Source organism: Microcaecilia unicolor, chromosome 2 (genome assembly GCF_901765095.1).
Source record: "Microcaecilia unicolor chromosome 2, aMicUni1.1, whole genome shotgun sequence".
Taxonomy (NCBI): domain Eukaryota; kingdom Metazoa; phylum Chordata; class Amphibia; order Gymnophiona; family Siphonopidae; genus Microcaecilia; species Microcaecilia unicolor.
In genome coordinates, this window is record NC_044032.1 from 69,212,728 (window position 1) to 69,231,715 (window position 18,988).

Genomic DNA, 18,988 nt, shown 5'->3' on the forward strand with positions numbered 1-18,988 from the left:
GGAGCATAAGGAGACAAGGGGATTATAGGGAGATAGATGTTCGAGATGGAGGGGAAATTTTGGGTATGAGGACATAGGAAATGAAAACGGGATGCTGAACTTTGGGAGACATAGGGAAAGGGTGCAGATACTAGATACAAGAGGTCAGAATTGAGAGAGGAGATACTGGACATAGGGAGAGATAAGGGATATGCTAGACATGGAAGGAATAAGGAAAAAGAGAGATGGTGAACATGAAGGGGGGGTAGTGATAACACTAAAAGTGGCGCCGTTACTCTGCAGGAGCAACTAGCACATAGTAATGTCTAGGGGTGTGTTACCAAAATAAAAGTTCTTTGGACTGAGGAAAAATGACTGTACTCAGCAAGCTCTGACGCAGATAATAAATTGATTTATTGTAGATAAATATAATCAGCACACAATAAAAGCTGGCATACAGAAAATAATTTCTCTGGCACAGATCACAAAATAGATCTGATTATTCTCCTTACATTTACATAAATAAAAGTATTTTGATGTGTACTTACAATCTGTGTGTGTGTGCCACATTTGTGTGAGGACCTGCAGCCAGCCAGCCACTAGCCACGCTATCACAGAGAGAAAGTGAGGAAGACGACAGGGGAGAGAGGAAGTATCAGATGGACTGAAAATTTTGGAAAGAGAGTTAAGAGAAAACAAAGGAAAACAGAAACCAGAGACCAAGACCAACATAAATAGAAAAATACAATGGCCAGTCATCAAAGATAGAAAAGATATTTTCAAATTAATGATTTGAATATGTTAATTTTTGGATTTACGTCTGCTAACCTTATGTTTAGCTCAGTACAGGGAGAACTGTATCTCCTGTTTTTATGGTATTGGACTGCATGCAGAGGGTTGCTTCTCGGGAGTTCAGTTTAATTTTTGTGTATATATTCTATTTTTTAATTTTTCATCACTTATTCTGTACTTTGAGGGTCTATATATTCAGAGCGTGTGACTGAGAGCAGGTATTCTGTTAGCTTAGAGATTCTATATAGAGATGTTTAGCTATCTGACTTGTTTGTTTTCCTAGAAGGTGTATTCATGTTGTAGAGTAGAGCTGCCTTTGAAATGGTGCCCGCCCCCCCCCCCCCCCAGCAGTCTTGCAGTACTTCTGCAAGGGGGTTCAAGCTACCATATAAGGGCTTTTTTTTTTCTTTCATATGGTAGCTCGAACTCCCAAGTGGCACCACTTTTTGAAGAAGGCAGGCAGCAGTGCAAGAGCAAGTGGGGATAAGAGATGCAAGGAGACTAAAAAACATTTAAAAAATCAGAGGAGAGCAAACAGAGCCCTGGGGAACACCACAACTAAGGAGCATCAGATCCAAAAGAGAAGACAGGAGAGATACCTGAAAAGAACGACCAGTGAGAAAAGAGCAAAACCAACGAAGCATAGTACCACAAAGATCAACAGAAGACTATCTTGATAACAAAAGGGAGTAACCAACTCAAAGGCAGAGGAAAGATCTAAAGAAACCAAACCAGTAAAAGGGCATGACCATTTTCAATAGCAGTGTAGCAATCATTCAACAGTGAAGCAACATCCTTCTCATTGAAGAACAAAAAGGACAAAAACTAGACTGAGAAGAATGAAGCATATTAGAAGCCTCAAGGTGTTGTGCAAGCTGCTTGAAAACACACCTTTCTAGTTATTTGCTCAGGGAAGGCAAATTCAAAACAGGATGGTACCTACCCAAAAGGGCCAGATCGAGAGACTATTTCAACAGTGGGTGAACCAAGGCCGTCTTCCACTGTGAGGGCACTTCCCCAGAAGACAGACTATTAACAATCATAGAGCGTGCAAGAAGGCTAAGACCATGTAATGCAAGTGAGAGCCACTGAGATGGAATGGGATCAAGTGGGACAGGTGGTCTTAGATGACTGAAGGATTGTGTCAAATGGTGTTAAAGATGGGGATATTAAAATGTGACCAATGATGAGTCAATGAAACAGGGGACACTGATGGAGATGAAGGAGGGGAAGAGATTGAATGGGAAGTAGAAAAAGGAGGAGGGGAAAGTAAGTGAACTGGGAAAAGAGAGAGCAAAGATGATTGGAAAAGATGGAAAATTAGACCATAAAGTCGATACCTTAGAGAAAAAGAACATAGCAGAACCCTGAGTGGAGAGAGCTATGGGAAAATGATGTGGAGCTAGAGCTGTCAGTTTGGAAACCAATAAAATAACTGAAGAGAACAATTTGCCGACTTCGCAATCTTATCTAAATAATATTGAGACTGCGCATTCCTAAGCTCAGAATGGTAATGATGTTGGAGAAGTTGAAAAGCCTTGGAAGATCATGGAATCCCGCATAGCTCTCCAAAGCCGCTCAGCCCTCCTTAGTTGGCATTTCAAAAGCTGAAAATCGCTCTTAAACCACGGGCCAGAGGGATGACGGGAAATCTGAACGTTAACATTTGCAGGGGAAGAAAGACCGAAATAAAGGGTTGAGTTCCAGACAGAAGCCTGAATGTCAAGTGGTAAGGAAACAAACTCAGGTGGGAAAGCTGAAAATGGCGGAAGGGTCATGAGGAAAAGAAAGACGAAATTGAGGGAAGGGGTAGGGAGGGAGGAAGAGAAACAGTTAAAAATAAATCAAGCTATTATCTGTCCAAGGGTAGGAAGTATAAGAAAAATTAGAAATAGAAAAGGAGTTTGAACTATGGGGGATAATCAGGTCTAGCATATGACCTGCCGAGTGAGTTGAAACCAAAACATGCTGAGAAAAACCCAGATCAAAAAGAGAACAAAGTTGCCTATCAAAAGGACGGAGGGGGAGGTCAAAATGAACATTAAGAGTCCCTGAGAAGAAGAAGACATGGGTACTTAACCAAGATATCTGAGAAAAGACACAAAGGACTCCTGGACAGATAGTTTATCTTCCCCCGGCCCCATTACTAACAGAATATAGATGCATGGAGAAGCATCTAGTTTCAAAAAGAGTACCTCCAAGATAGATGAGCAATCATGAGACACAGGGAAAATGGGTAAGAAGGATGAGGCAAGCAAGGCAAGACCACCACACTTTTTCTGAGGTGGACGGTGCAGAAAAAGCAGAATGCCTGAGGAGTGGGAAGGGAAGACACTGAGAGATGCATCCTCACTCTCGCAGAGCCAAGTTTCAGTAAGAAAGAGAAGAGAATGAGGACGCCTGAGCAAAATATCATTGAGAAGTGCAGTTTTTGATCGAAATGAACAGCAATTAAGAAGCAGTAAAGACAGAGTAGATAGAGTAGTAGGGAGCTGAATAACCAGGGGCAGAAAGGCAGAAACTGAAGAGACCGCTGAAGCCTGAGATGGCAAACAGGGAGATATCACAAAGGGAGATAAGATACAAGAGCGAAGAACAATGGATCGCGAGACGGGCTGTGGCCCCAGACAACAGATATACTTGTCATAGGGAAAGGAATGTGAACGCCTGCAGATAGACAACTAATGAAGAGCCCAACCAATAAGAAGAAAAAAGTGGAAAACATACAAAGAATGTGCTGCCACTGTCGCCCCAAGGAGCACAACCTGGTGCACACTCCTTCGGTGAATGCAGATAACCGCAGGAAGACTGAATAAAATAGTGGTATGCCTCAGGAGGATGTCGAGGGGGCAGAGATTTCCCGCAGGGGAAAATGGAAACAGGCTGTGCAGCAATCAGCAGTCTGAAAGTTTAAAAAAAGCACAGATCACATAGCAAGTAAAGCAAACAGTATTCATAAGCAGTACAATGGACAAAATAAGCACACAGATGTCGCAAGAAGTCTGGGCAAAATAGTGGGGTAAAGTACGTGTCAGGGATTACCTGTGGGGGACAATGGAGACAGGCTGAGCAGCAATCAGGAGTAGGGGGCAGGGATTATTCACAGGGGAAAACGGAGACAAGCTGACAAGAATCAGAAGCCTGCACACAGCAAATAAAGCAAACGGTGTCACAAGCGGTACAGACAAAATAAGCTATGTGTGGCCTGTAACCTTTGGGAGAACCTTTAGGTTACAGGCCACACACGTGACACTGTGTTACCTATAATTACCAACTTGTACCTGTTTGTCATGAAAGATGGAAGTAATCTGGGGGTAGTCCTTCATTCCTCATTCTTTGCACTTGCATTAATGAAATATCATTTACTATATCAGAAGCCAAGCTTAGCTCCAAGAGGATCACAAGTGTGGTGTTCCCTTTGTCCAAATAACACAACAGATCATTGGATAATGTAGTTATTGTGTTCAGAACCAGCTGTAAAATCTGTATGGTTTACTTTTAATCAAGAAAACTCCCTTTTATGAAGGAATTTCTATCATTGTAATGCTATAGTCTTTTCCAGTGTTGTACGTTAGACCCTTATATGATATTGTACGTTAGACCCTTGTCTGAAACTATTAAAATCTCCAGGATCTAAATTCAGCTTCTTAAAAGAAGAAGAAGAGAAAGTTGCACCATTACTATGTATTCACCATGCATGAGCCCTACAAGCAATGGAGGAAGATCCTAAATCTTCAAACCAAATAGTTAATCCTTGCTGATATACTATACCTGCAGAATGTGGGACTAAAACACATTTGTGAAAGTAGATTGGCACTTAGGGGATTTTCCAATGATCTTTACATTGTTTAGGGCTAGCATTTGGCAGTAGGAGTAGATGTACAAGTTATTTGAGCCCTTGAAAAGAATTCATGTAGGATTTGAAATGTAAGTTGATAGTGCCAGAACAGCAGAATGTACAGATTTGTATTTTTTTCTCTGTTGGATGTTTTATTTCACTAGTCATGTGTTGTAACACACAGTGGTTCATATTCATCATATACTGTTAACTAGTAACAGCTTCTTCACCATCTCTATAAGCAGTCAAGTATCTAATATTTTTATTAAACAGGTCATGCAAAATGCCGCTGCCTGCTTAATTACCAACACTTCCAAGTTCAGCACATTGCTGCACATCTAGTTGATTGGCTACCTGTTCAAGCTAGAGTGAAGTTTAAAATTTTGCTTTATCATTCATATAGCTTTAATGCATGATGCACTGCAGTATTTAGCTGACATTTTGAAATTATATAAACCACTGAGGTCAGAAGGCGCCATTGACCTAACTATGCCATCCTTAAAGTAGGTACATTTTAAAGAAACAAGGTAATGTGCATTTTCTATTGCAGACCCCAGGGAATGGAACACACCCTCCCTGCTCAGATTAGGATGATGACCAACACAACAAAGTTTTTAAAACTCTTGGTCATCTTTTTTTGTCAAATCGTCTAGGATTATAGTTTATACCTTCTGGTGCAGGCTTTTTTAGGGCTTTCAGGAAGTGCACATTGAGTACTTTCTGTTTTAGAACTGTTTTTTCAAACATTCATACTCGGTATATTAGAGCTGACAGGTTTCAGAGATTGTTAGGGCTATGGCATGTTAAGCAGATTTTTGTGTGGCCCACAAGTTAAGTAATGTTATTAATCATTCAATATTGATGTGTTTTAGGCTTGGTTTATTATGTATGTTTTATTGCAATCCACCTTAGTTTAGGTGGACTCTTAAGTGAATAAAGATAATACATAAGGGGTCAAAGTGCTAAAATAGGGCCTGTGGCAGATACTACATGTAAATGCTGTAAGCATGTGCTTTTTGTTCTTCATTATGTGCTAACCATCAGTTATAGCATGCCATGTAAGATGCTTGGGAAGGTTAAGCCTTCCCAGCCTTAACTGTGACCTCCCCAAGCACTGCACAGTAACATGGTGGGCTGCCAGCCACAGTGATGGCTAGGCAGCATAACAGTGTGGCATCAGCTACGACCCAAAGTGACCTGCTCCATCACTTCACCACCCATGCCAATCTGAGCCTGCTGTGCTGGCTGTTCTACTAATTGCTGCCTGTCATTGCTGGCCTTTCTCTCTCTCTGCTGCAAACTGGAGCCACTGGCTGCCAAGATCTCACAGCTTATGATGTTATATAGTGGGCTGGCTGATGACATCAAGCAAGCTCCACTCAAAGTCCCCCTTCTCCTCTAATATACTAATATACTGCTGCCCTGGCCCAGCACATGCAGCGGCACAGGATACTGGGACTCTAGTCAGAAGTTAAGACATTCAGGCAGTGTGCAGGAGCTACTTGGCCACTCTGCTGCTTGAAACTTGATTAGACTGCTAGTGCCTCCTACCTGCCACATGTCACTACTGCTGTGCATTCTTCACACACACACTTATGTTACCAACCAATACTGACTGATGCATTGCCTGCCTCTTCTGTCCTCTGAGCCTCTGCAGAGTCTGCTTTTTACCACTCCAGCCTCATATGACACTGTTGCTACTGCCTGCAGCCATCTATCTGTGTAAGTGTGCCTTTTTCCCAACTCCTGCCACTATGCAAGAGAGGAAGACCAGCAATGTGATAGATCAATACTATAGTAGCTATAGATGCCCAGCAGCTCTCCTCAGAAATTTTTGCCAGCAAAGTTGCATGAAGGAGTAGCCGGATAAGGACGAGGAAATATTGTACAGAATTATAAAACTTTCTGTCAAGTTATCCAGGTGGTCAGTAAAATCATCCAGGTAGTGCACCCATTCCAACGATTATCAAAGAAAATACTGCCTATCAACAATTAGCTGCCTGACTGAAGACCAAACACAGCTCAGGACAACTATCCACAGGGTTCCCATGAGTCAGCAGCATGTAACATAGGGCCTCTTTTACCAAGCTGTGACAAAAGGGGGCCGGCGTTGGCGCGTGTTATACACGCACATCGAGGCCCTATTTTACTGCAGCTGGTAAGAGAAGTCTAACCTTCCACTGAAAATAATTAACTTTATATGAACTTGGTGGCTAATAGTGTGCTGAACTGAACAATGTTGCCATGTTCAGACTGACTCTGGACAGAACTTCTGCATGAAGGAAGCCCATCTCTCATTATTCAATACCTATATGTGAAATAGTATAATAAAAAGGCAAGTACATTTTTATAATATACCACTGCAATCCACAAAACTAAAGGAGCAAGTTCCCACATGCCATCTTTTTCTTTTGATGTAGACACAGGAAAAAAAGATGTTAAATGTTCCCAGGTCTCAGCCTAATTAATTTTTTAAAATTGTACTTATAAATAGTAAGTCTTGATTATTAAGCACCTGATTCTCATAACATGTCTGTTTTGGTGGCCCTTTACTAGGTGAAAACATCTCTGCACAAATACAAGCGGTTGATCCCTATAACCAGCCCCTCCAGATGACACAATGATTTACAATTTAGAACTGATTACTCAATACTTCCCCTGTGTACATGCATATGCTGCAAAGCCGGCATGTTTGAAAATATAAGTGAGATCAAATAAAACTGTTACAATAAAAACCTTCAACAGAGCACCTCACTTGTTCTAAAAAGAATGGACATATAACTACATAAGTAATGCCACACTGGAAAAAGACCAAGGGTCCATCGAGCCCAGCATTCTGTCCTTGACAGCGGCCAATCCAGGCCAAGGGCACCTGGTGAGCTTCCCAAACGTACAAACATTCTATACATGTTATTTCTGGAATTGTGGATAGGAGGAGCAATAGCTGTTATGGACTATTCTAAATATCCATATGCCAATTTATATGATGGCTACGAAAGCTATAGGTAGAACGCTTGCCATTGATATAGTGCAGAATAACAATGAAGTCTGCACATGTGAGAAAAGAAGTGGTGGAATGATAGTTCTCTATTCAGCCAGTCACTATTTATATGACTGACATGTGAACTGAGCTCTCCCTCTGTTGCAGCATCCTGCCTAGGCGGGACAGGAAATTGTAGCAGAGGGAAAGCTTCTGGGACTCCAAAGGCAGTGTGTTTACCTCACTGACGCTGCTGGCGGCCCGGAAAATTGAAGGACAGCGGTGCAGTGATCGGGAGGGCAGCCAGTAGTGCCTAAAACACAGGCACTTTACTGGCCATCAGGGTTGGAGGGGCCTAAGTCTGGAATGGGGTGGGGGGGGCTGGACCCCCAAGGCCCTCCATAGCTACGCACTGAAAAGATATTTCAGATCTTTCAGCCAGTAACATGGTATCAGCATAGCAAATGTAGTCTTCTACCAGTTTTCACACCTATGATTTCTTCATACAGTCTTGCATCTCTGCTGATTTGTTCTGCATATAACCTGAACAGGTATAGGGAAAGTATGCAACACCGTTGTATGGCAAGGCTGCATGCTTTGCCTATCTGTTCAATTTATAGGTTACTATAAATGTGTTGTAACAAACTTCATTCTTGGTAAGGGCCATATGTTTTCTGTCTCTTATTCTGCATCCTTACGCTCTGAATAGGGGCATAGAAATTTCCACATCTGTGCATGGGTGCTTCATGAAATATACATGTGAAAATGTTACACTTGAGTAAACAAAAGTTTACAGCAAATTAAAATAAAATGACAGCACAGATCAGATTAGAACTCAAAAAGGTGTAAAAATAATAGAGCAGAAAAAGAAAACTGTTAAATCCAGAAAAAAGCATTTTCATACATTGCTGTGGTCCCTGCACAATATCCAGCATGTCATCTCACTGGGAGCCATGAGCACAGTATCTGCAGCACCATCGCTTCCTGTCAGCCTAACCCATGAACAGATATATCTTGAATTTCATTTTTAAACCATACCAAAGGTAAAAAAAAATAAAACAAATATATGATTTTGACCTTTTTTATATATTTGTTAGAGCTAAATTGTTGTGATGTCCTTCCAAAATCATACAATCTCCTCCCAATTTCTCTCCCAAATTTTTTTATTTGCTACTGAATTTAAGAACCTTGAAAGTACTTGCTGTCAAGACTAGTTTCTACTTGTGGTGAAACTTTGTACTAGAGATAAAGCTGTAAATGGAATTGCTTTCTGCCTTGAAATATTCTGCTGCCTTTTATTGCTGTATTGCCTTGTCTTTTGTTCTTTGGGGCTGATAAAGCTATTTAAGTGGGCAGGAGCCTCTCTTGCCTGCTTAAATTGCCTGTTGCCACCCAACCGTTGATATTCAGTGGCACTAAAGTGAAGAGTGCCGCTAAATATCACCTTTGACCAGCCCCCCCGCCCCAAAAAGAGGGCCAGTCAGAGGAGGCGCTGGGGAAGAGCCAGGGCTTATACAGATGTCAGCAATATTTAGCTGAGGCCCACATAAGTTAAGCAGGTGAATTTAGGACAGCTCAAAAGCTGAAAATCAGCAGAGACCCACATTAAAAAAAAAAAAAAAGTCTCCTTCATTCCTTCCAACCCCCAGTCAGAATAGGATCCTCCTTCCCCACAGGAGTCTACCTGACCTCCCTGAAGATCCAGTGGGGCATTGGAGGCAGAAGCGAAAACCTCGCTTCTGCTCCTAGTGGCAGCTTCATCAAAATGGCTGCCGTGACCTCTCGCAGTAGTTGCAGTACCGCAAGACTGATGCAAAGGGTTATGGCAGCCATTTTGATGAAGCTGCCGCTAGAGGCAAGAGCAAGGGGGGTTTGATCCTGCCCCCAGTGCCCACTGGACCACCAGGGTGGTCAGGTAGGCCCCAAGAGGTCCTATCCTGACTGAGGGGTGGGGATGCTGACTGTTAGGGTTATGGGGGGTGGGAGGTTGGGATGCTGACTGGGGAGGGGGGCACTTGTTTGGGAGCCTACAGACCTCATTGGGGGTGGGTGGGAGAATCTAGGGGGAGCCTTTTTTTTTTAATGCGTGCTCTGGCCTGATATGCAGCCAGAGCCCACATAACTTTCTTATGCAGGCCCTGTCTGAATATTGGCCAGGCCCACATAAGCTCTGGCAGCCATCCCGCCCCCCTCATTTAGCTCCCGATATTCAGTGCCAGTGCCCAGACGTGGCCCAACACTCAATATTGGGGGCTAAACTAGCCAGCAACGGTCAGCGTTTAAAAATACACTGACTGCCGCCAGCTGAAAACCAGGGGGTTTGTCATAGATGATTTTCATCACAATCCCTGCTATATTCAACAGGACAATGTAATGAGCATACTATTTGAATAAGTAGTTTCTGAAACAGGCTGTATGTTTTCCAGGATGGAAATAGTTCTCTATTGATAGCGGTGCAAAGCGGCCACATTGAAGTATGCAGGTACCTCCTGACTCATGGAGCCGATATCAATTCCCGGGATAAAAATGGAAGGTAAATAACATTTGTTTTTAAAAAAAATCTACATACATAATGGCAGTGTCACAGATCATTTCAAGATGATTTTCGTATATAACATGCACTTTTGCAATTATGAAAATAATTTGGTTATTTTTTAATAAAATTTGTGGTACTGCTTTCTTAGCAACAGCTATTCAAATTGATTTTCAACTAATAAAATCCAATCATACTTAAAATCACAGAAGTGTGTACATAAATACCTGAAATTTCCCATGTGTGCACATCTTTGCATGTATCCACATTAAATAGATGCCTGCTCCCTCCAATCTTGTAAGATGTTTTAACCGCTTTGACTAACTTTTTGCCATTTTCGATCCCCCTTGAGTTTTTTAAATTCCCTTTTTCTTAAGAGCAACATGCTGAGATAGATCAGTGTTCTGCCAAGTCTTTCATCCTGCTCCAATAACAGCCAGCCTGGGTCAATATATTCTATACAACAAATTCTATAGTTCTCTTGCGCATTGACAGAAAAATATTCTTTCATAAATTTGTTTTAATATATTCTACCTGTAACTAGTCCAGATCATTCAGGAATAAAGTTAACCCTGGTGCAAATCACAGTCTCAAATACAGAAGCTCATTTCGTATAGACCACAGCTGACTATATGGCTTTGAATTTTATGGTATCCAAGTGTAAATGGGGTATTAAATAATGATTCCCCTTTACAAGGGCTTACCATGGTTCCGGTGGCCATTTGGCCAACCTATGCTGCTCTGGGGTCCATTTGGCTCCCTGGTGCTCTTTTTATTGTGCCCTGGTTTTTTTAGGACCCTTTTTGGGGTCTGCATGGTTTTCGGGCTGTTTTTGGCCCATCTGGGGGCTTTTTCATTGGTGACCAGCGTTTTCTGGGTTGCCCCAGGCTTGCTCCGGCATTTTTGGGTCCCGTTTCGGGACCGGAGCAAGTCCTGGGGCTGGAGAGAGCAGGAGCGCCCAAAACCGTGGCTGGCGCGAGTGGCACACCGCCACAAATGCGAGGGAGCAGGGAAGAGAGGAAACTGGATGGCTCCGGGCTTGTTTCGCACATGCACGCTGGATCCGGCGCATGCGCGATAGGGTTAGGAGCTCCAGTAGGCTGCAAAACTTGGAACATCAGAGGAAATTCCTTGACCATCTTAAATTGCACATTATATAACGTGCATAATACAGAATTTCCTTAATTTTCCTGTAAATTTCCTAAGCGGTGAGTGTTTAGCGTGGGAATCCTTACACCATGATTAGATCATTTTATCACCCTCTTTAAAATCTCACCCATTTGGACCTGGAAAAACAACTCCATCACTCCCGAACTATTCAACCACCATGTCCAAAGGAGTGGAGGAGTGAGTTGGAGGCATATGCTGAAACGAAGGACGTTTACAGCAGAACCCGAATCGGCAGAACCACTCCTAAACACCTCAAGAGAAATCACCTTGGAGTTTTTGGCTTCCATGGAGGTTACATTGAGTGCCATCTGGAAGGTCCTTCGGGACCTGAAGGCGGTAGTAAATAACTTTGTTTCAGATATAATCTTATTGGAGATTTACATGGACAATTTGACTGAACCCTTTGAGAGTGAAAAATTGATATAATAAATGAAGTTCTACACAAGCTAGAAGTGGTTATGATCCTGAAAATGATAATGGACCAGAAACTTTGAATGATAAGGTTGATGTTATTGTGGATGATTAATGTCGAGATTATTGTTTTTTCCCAGAGTTCCAGGTATGACTCCTAAAGTTTTCCTCAGAAATATTTCCTTAATTATTACTTCGAAAGGAGTGAAGCCTGTGAAAACTGGGATTGCTTTAATCAGTGGGATTTGAATTAGAGACTTAAGTATATGTATTGTTAAATAATTTCTGGTTTTTAAAAGAGAGAGAATGTAATCAGATGTATTATTTCTAACTAAAATCTGGACAATAAGTATGTTCTCAAGAAATGAATTGACTATACACCGTATTTGGTCTTGAAGAAGCCAACTAGATGATCAATGTGGAATAATGAATTAGATGAGTAATATCTGGGGATAATCAGGTTAATACCATGTTTTCTTTTTTTCTGTTTACTGTTTAATTGATCTTGTCTCATCTCACTCTCCCTATTTTTCTTCACTTTGTGGTCTAAGAAAGAGAAAGATTGTATATAATCCATATATCTAGTTGGGATTGTTTTCTTTTTGTATTAATGTGCAGTGATCTCTGTATTACTGTTTGCAAGTGACCCTTGTAAATGAAATATTATAAATGATTAAAAAAAAATAAAATAAAACCTCACCCATAGTATATCTACACAAGTATATTTTTGACAAGACTGCTGCTGAGGGGAAGCCATTTTCTTTTGCTAGTTTTAAAGAGACATCATTATCCTCAAGTGGACTGGTTATTCTTTTTTACAAATGAGACATATTTAGTCATTTCCTATGACATCTGTTAGAGATGAAATGACAGAACAGTTTGAAGAGGTTTATCTGTTGTGAAATGATAAAGCCAAAGGGGTTTCCTTTTATTATAAGGTATTAGGGCAGATCTACCTCCTCTGTTTTTTCAAAGAGGAGCAGTGGCCTGGTCACAAGATCTCAACATTACATTCTTTGCTGAACAGTTGTGGACCTTGATATTAAGCCTTTGGTGAAACTAACATCTGTGTGGTAAAGAGAGCATCAATATAAGTTGCTATATAGAGCATATATTTCTTCATACAGGGCTTTTTTGATGGGCATATCTTCCAGTTGTAACGGTCCAAAATGTTCTGAATCGAGGCCTACATTTGGTCACGTTTTAGAAATTTCCAGTTATTTAAGAGTTTTGGGATGTCGTATCTTGTAAACTACATCAAGATTTTAATGTTTGTCTTCCTTTTCAACTACAAATATTTTTGTTTGATGATTGTACTCCTGTGACACCCAAACCTTTCAAGTTTAAAACGGATTTTGTTGTTTTGTGTGTTTTTATTAGCCTGTAAGGCTATTTTGTTTCAATGGCACATTGCAGAGGCAACTAATCGGACACAATGGAATGTCACAATATTGGGTGGAATCATCCTGCATGCTGGAAGCGTTTTCAATGGATTTGGGAACGTTTGTAGATGTAATGCCACATAGAATCCGTAGCTGGATTTTAAATTGTTAATTGTGATAATGTTATTTCATAACTCACACACTGATCCTAGCAGTATTTTTGTTCTTCCATGGTCTGGATAAGAATCAACCAGGCTTGGAGGAGATTTGGTAAATTTGTGAAGGGGTGGTTTGGGTTTGGTTATGACATGTAATTTAAAAAAAAATTGTTTTTTAACCGTTTATCATTATTTGATTTTCTTAATAAAAAATTGTTTTAAATTTTTGACAAGACTAATTTGTTCATAACAAATAAGTTTCTACAAGGTTTGGTTTTATAATTATGAATTTGATATACTTCTGATGCAGGTAGTAGCTGAAGCATGGCCATGTTGGGTTATTTAAATTATTATTTTTTTTATGTTATAAAGATACTTGGTCAATCTAGTTTATATTTTTCTATGGCTTCCCCGCTGTAGATATTACACAAGTTTCACAACTATCATACTGAAGGGGGTAGATAGACCTACTGCCTGGCTTTTGAAACAATAGAGGCCAAATAGCTAGGTTTTCATGCTGGTGTTTTGGAAAACTGTTTTTGTTTTTGAACTATAATCTAGCCAGATTTGCTTTACTGATATATTGGAGCTGCCTATTTAAAGAGCACAATTTTTTTTTTTTTTTGCACCTGTAAAAGGAAAACACTTGGATTATCAAATCCTGACTTTTTTTCTCCAGAAACATGACTTTTATATTCCAACTAAGGAGTAAGAGCTGACTCACCCTTCCTTGTCCAGTATTTATTAATAAGCTTGTGATTTACATCAGTCACCATATTCTGCTCCCTGTTCTCCTCATTAACTTTCACCAAAGTACTTGCTTTCTTTTATTTGCTTAAACATGTTTTTCAAGATACAACGAACACGGGAGAATCCTGATATTTTTATTTTATTAGAATACACATCTGTTGATTATTAGCTGAAAGGGTCCTAAGAATTATATCTAGATGCTCAAAAAAATACGATTTGCTAAACTCAGTGGGCTATTTAGTTCAAGAGACTGCTACTGTTACCAGAAGTATTTTTGTAATCCTCATATCTGGGATACAAATAATGCTCGAGAGGTGATCCAGGGAATCCAGGGTTGGATTTAAGATCTGGATTCTCATAGGCAAACCTAAACAGCACTACTACTACTACTATTTAGCATTTTTATAGCGCTACAAGGCTTACGCAGTGCTTCACAAACAGCAGATCTCAGAGTGTGGTTGGAGGGCTTGTCAGAGATCTGAAAGACCGGAGAGTCAGAAGAGGAGTAATGAGAGCCCATAGTGCCACAGTGGTCCCCCTTTAAAGCACCACATGCATATAAGCCTAAAGTACTGTAAGTAAGAGCAGGCTCCTTTTGGCCTGGATATATGGTACCCTCAAAATTTGGTGCTCTGTTGAAACTTCAGGTATTTTAGAGGATGGGGCGGATCCCATTCCAAGTTTTTCATATACAGCCACCTGGCTGCTATATTTTGTACTACCTTTATATATCATAGCTGTTTCTTAAGTAACCCAGTGTACAAGCAGATACAGCAGTCTAACTTATAATCAAAGCATTGATCAATTAAAATCTGATACTGGGAAATTCTTTTTACCTAACTAGCAAAACAGGGATGAATCACCATGGAAATTTTTCATATACAGCCACCTGGCTGCTATATTTTGTACTACCTTTATATATCATAGCTGTTTCTTAAGTAACCCAGTGTACAAGCAGATACAGCAGTCTAACTTATAATCAAAGCATTGATCAATTAAAATCTGATACTGGGAAATTCTTTTTACCTAACTAGCAAAACAGGGATGAATCACCATGGAAATTTGTCAGAACTCAGTTTAATGTTGGAATAAATTCCCAGCCTCTTTCACAGAACATTTTAACTGTTTTGACTAACTTTATGCCAGCGATGTTTGATCACCTCACTTTTCCATAAGAGCACCAAGCTAGATTAGATTAATGGTCTGTGTAGTATGTCATGAATGACTCCTGAGGAAATTAGAGAGTCATGAGCTAGGAGATGGAAAACAGAGAGTGGAGAAGTGGGACAAGATGGCGTCTTGAGCAGTCATACGTTTCTGAGCTCCTGACCCCCCACGACTCTGCCTGTCATACTGGAGCTTTTCCCTGTGTTATTCATGGGGAAAAGGAAAAACCAGGGGTCAGCCCTCCTCCAACCCTGGAGATAATCCTACCTTGCGACAGACGACTCTGGAGAGGTTTGGTGTCCAGACATCGAAAATGCCGGCACTCGCTTCAGTTGGAGCCGCGATGTTGGCGGCGGATCGCAGCATAGAGGGAATTTCGCTTAGCCCTCCCTCCAACGCAGCTCCCCCACATCCTGGAAGCAGTTTGGCGTTTGCTGAGGAACAGCGTTGGGAGATGTCCGGAGAGGAGGAGTTCTCCCAAGCTGCTGGAGGAGGACCCGCCGCTACCTCAACCCCAGGAGTCTCAACGGCTAAGGATATGAGGACAGTTAAGCCTTCTTTTTCCTTCGACCTGGAAGCTGCCTCCATTGGTACTGGGGGAAGTAGAAAACCGTCTGTGGTGACTATGGAAGCCCTGTGGGATGCAATACAGGGTTTGAACTCTTCCCTTCTCCAGGTAACTAACTCTTTTAGGGGAGAAGTTTCTGATTTAAAACAATTACATCAAACTATGTCTGGGAAAATAGATCTTCAAGAAGCTAAAACTGAATTACTAGAAGGTGAGCTTAAAAAATTGCAGAGCTTTGCAACGACGGTCATCAGGGAGAGAGATATTCAAGCTCGGAAGCTTGAATATTTAGATAATAATGGGAGGAGGAATAATTTGAGATTTTTAAAGTTTCCTAAATCACCATTAATTCCTGCTTTAGAAATGTTGAAAATAGAGCCCAATATATAAGTGGATTCAGAACTCCAACTGTGAACCCTCAACCTGAACTAAATCTGACTGAATTCTTGGAGAGCTCTCTGGAATTCGTTACTGAACGAACAACTCATCTAGTAACTTTTGCCTTAGAACCAGACAGAAACAATATATTTCGTTTATACGTCAGACATATGGATGTATCTTTCTTTGGGTCCAAGGTTCAGCTTTTCCCTGATTTAGCTAGAGACACACAAAAAAGAAGGCGAGAATTCCTGGGTTTAAAACCAAGTGCTCGCTTTAGGTGGAACATTTCTACTAAAATTTGCTTGCAAATGCTTGGTGTCCCTTAATCTGACTAATTATGTGGGGTTTTTTTGACCCAAAGAAATTGCAGGAATTTGTAATATCCAAGGAAGTTGTAAGAGATGCTTCCCTGAACGCTCCCACATGTTAATTATATGCTGGTTAAATTGGCTGCGAGTGTCGGCATTCCACTGCTCTAATTTGATTTGATTTATAAGTTCCTCTCTTTTTACTTTTTCCTTGTGTCTTGTCCTACTATAGTGGACTAAGTTTGAGAGTAATTTTCTTTGTACCCTAATTCAAGGGTTAAAAATTATTTCCTATTTTTGTTGTTATGGATATTTCTAATGCATTTGTTAAATGAATGTAATATTAAAACTTATAAATAAAATATTAAAAAGAAAAAAAAAACGGTGAGTAGGGTTTTAACTAATCAGTATTTTCAATGGAGAAGGATAGATAGTGGGTTCCCCAGGGGGGAGACTGTGCTGGGACCTCTGCTTTTCCTGATATCTCCTAGTATATATGATTGTTTCTTTCCTATTTATTGGAGTTCCTTTTCCTATGACTTTTATGTTGCTCTTAGGCATTGTTAACCGCTTTGACCTTGTTTTAGAAAAAGTTGTATAAATAAACATATAAATGATCTAGAGATGGGAATAACTAGTGAGGTAATTTAAATTTGCTGATGACACAAATGTATTTACAGTTGTTATATCACAAGAGAATTGTTAAATAATTACAAGAGGACCTTACAAGACTGGGAGATTGGGCCTCCAAATGGCAGATGACATTTAATTTGAAGAAGTGCAAAGTGATGCATATAGGAAAGAGGAACCCGAGCTATAGTTATGTGATCCAAGGTTCCACATTAGGAGTCACCACCCAGGAAAAGGATTTAGGTGTCATCGTTGATGATAGATTGAAACTCTGCATAGTGTGCAGCAGTGACTAAGAAAGCAAATATGTTAGGAATTATTAGGAAAGGAATGGAAAATAAAAATAATATTATAATGCCTTGTATCGCTCCATGGTGCATCCGCACCTCGAATACTGTGTGCATTTCTGTGCATGCGCACCTCATACTGTGATTATCGCATCTCAAAAAAGATATAGCAGAATTAGAAAAGGTACAGAGAAGGTTGATAAGTAATGAAGGGGACAGGACAACTTCCCTATGAGGAAAGGCTGAAGAGCCCTAGCCTTTGTGACTTCACTCCAGATATTAGCTCAAATTTGATCATGTTATGATTGCGGTTTCCCAGCAGACCCAACACCACTAACTTTCGTACTATGCCCTGCATTCCACTAAGGACTAGTTATAAAATAGCTCCCCCTCTTGTCAGTTCTTGGACCAGTTGCTCCAAGAAGCAGTCATTTATTAGTCTAGGAATTTTACCTCCCTAGAGCTCCCTGATGTAACATTTATCCATTATTATACTGTTGCCCAATTTGCCAACTTTCCTTATTTCTGTAAACATTTCTTCATTCTGTCCTAGTGTGATTAAGTGTTCTGGGGTTTTTGGTTTGGCTGGAGTCTCTGTTTCCGTGACAACACCTGTTACCAGAGTAAGAAGAATATGGAAGGAGAAACATCCGGAGCTCACGCTGTTCCTGTGCCTCAAGTTGTAGTGCATACAGTAATCATCCCACAAGACCGGTCTGTTCCAGATTTTAGCGGATTTCCCAGAGGACCAGAGGATTTAAAGATCAGTGAATGGATTGAAAAGATGAAGTCCAGGATGACTTATGAGGGTTCCAGTGGCAGACCAAGTTGACATGGTGCGTGACCATCTGAAGGGAATAGCCTTGGACACAGTGAAATACTCTCTTCTCAGAGATTGCACGGTGGAAGAGATCTTTGAACTAGTGAAGCAGGTGTATGGTGATAAGGTGGCGTTGGGTTTATGGATCCAAGGATTTTATAATCTTCGCCAAGGGGACAAGGATTCCATCCGAGTATACGCCTATAAATTGCAGGAGAAGCTGGAGGCAATCATGGCCAGGGATCGAAGATGTGTTGGAGACCCTGACGAGACATTCCCAACTTACCACTTCCAAAATCCATACCACACATTCTTTCACTAGTGCAGCCCTACCAGAATACTCCTTCCCATCACACATGGGATTTCTATCCATAAGGATTCCATGCTGCTATCAGTTTCATGTAGAATGTTTATTTTGTTTAACTTAATTCCCTCTTTAACATATATCACAATCCCTCCTCCAATTCGATTCACTCTATCATTGTGATATAACTTCTACCCTGTTAACACAGTGTCCCATTGATTGTCCTCTTTCCACCAGGTCTCTGAGCTGCCTATTATTTTTTTATTATGTTATTTATTGCATTTGTATCCCACATTTTCCCACCTATTTGCAGGCTCAATGTGGCTTACATAGTTTTGTAATGACATTGTCATTCCAGGATATCAGATACAATTAGTAGTGTAAAGGATTGAGTAGCGGAGGAAAGAGGTAAAGTGTTATATCTACCTCTTCATTTAGGACTATATACTGTACTATCCCATCTTACTTTTTAGACTTCTAGCATTTGTATGCAGACACAATTGTGTTTTTTCCTTTCATCTACAAGCTGC

The 18,988-nt window shown here is 40.6% G+C and overlaps 1 protein-coding gene across 4 annotated transcripts in view; it reads left to right on the plus strand.

Annotated features, from left to right (window-relative positions):
* RAI14 (retinoic acid induced 14) overlaps positions 1–18,988 on the plus strand; it is a 266,149-nt gene that overhangs the window by 171,084 nt on the left and 76,077 nt on the right. For all 4 annotated transcript variants that reach the window (XM_030193017.1, XM_030193015.1, XM_030193019.1 and 1 more), the window contains exon 8: positions 10,016–10,122. In XM_030193017.1, the coding sequence (XP_030048877.1) occupies positions 10,016–10,122 (107 nt within the window). The remainder of the gene's footprint in view (positions 1–10,015; positions 10,123–18,988) is intronic.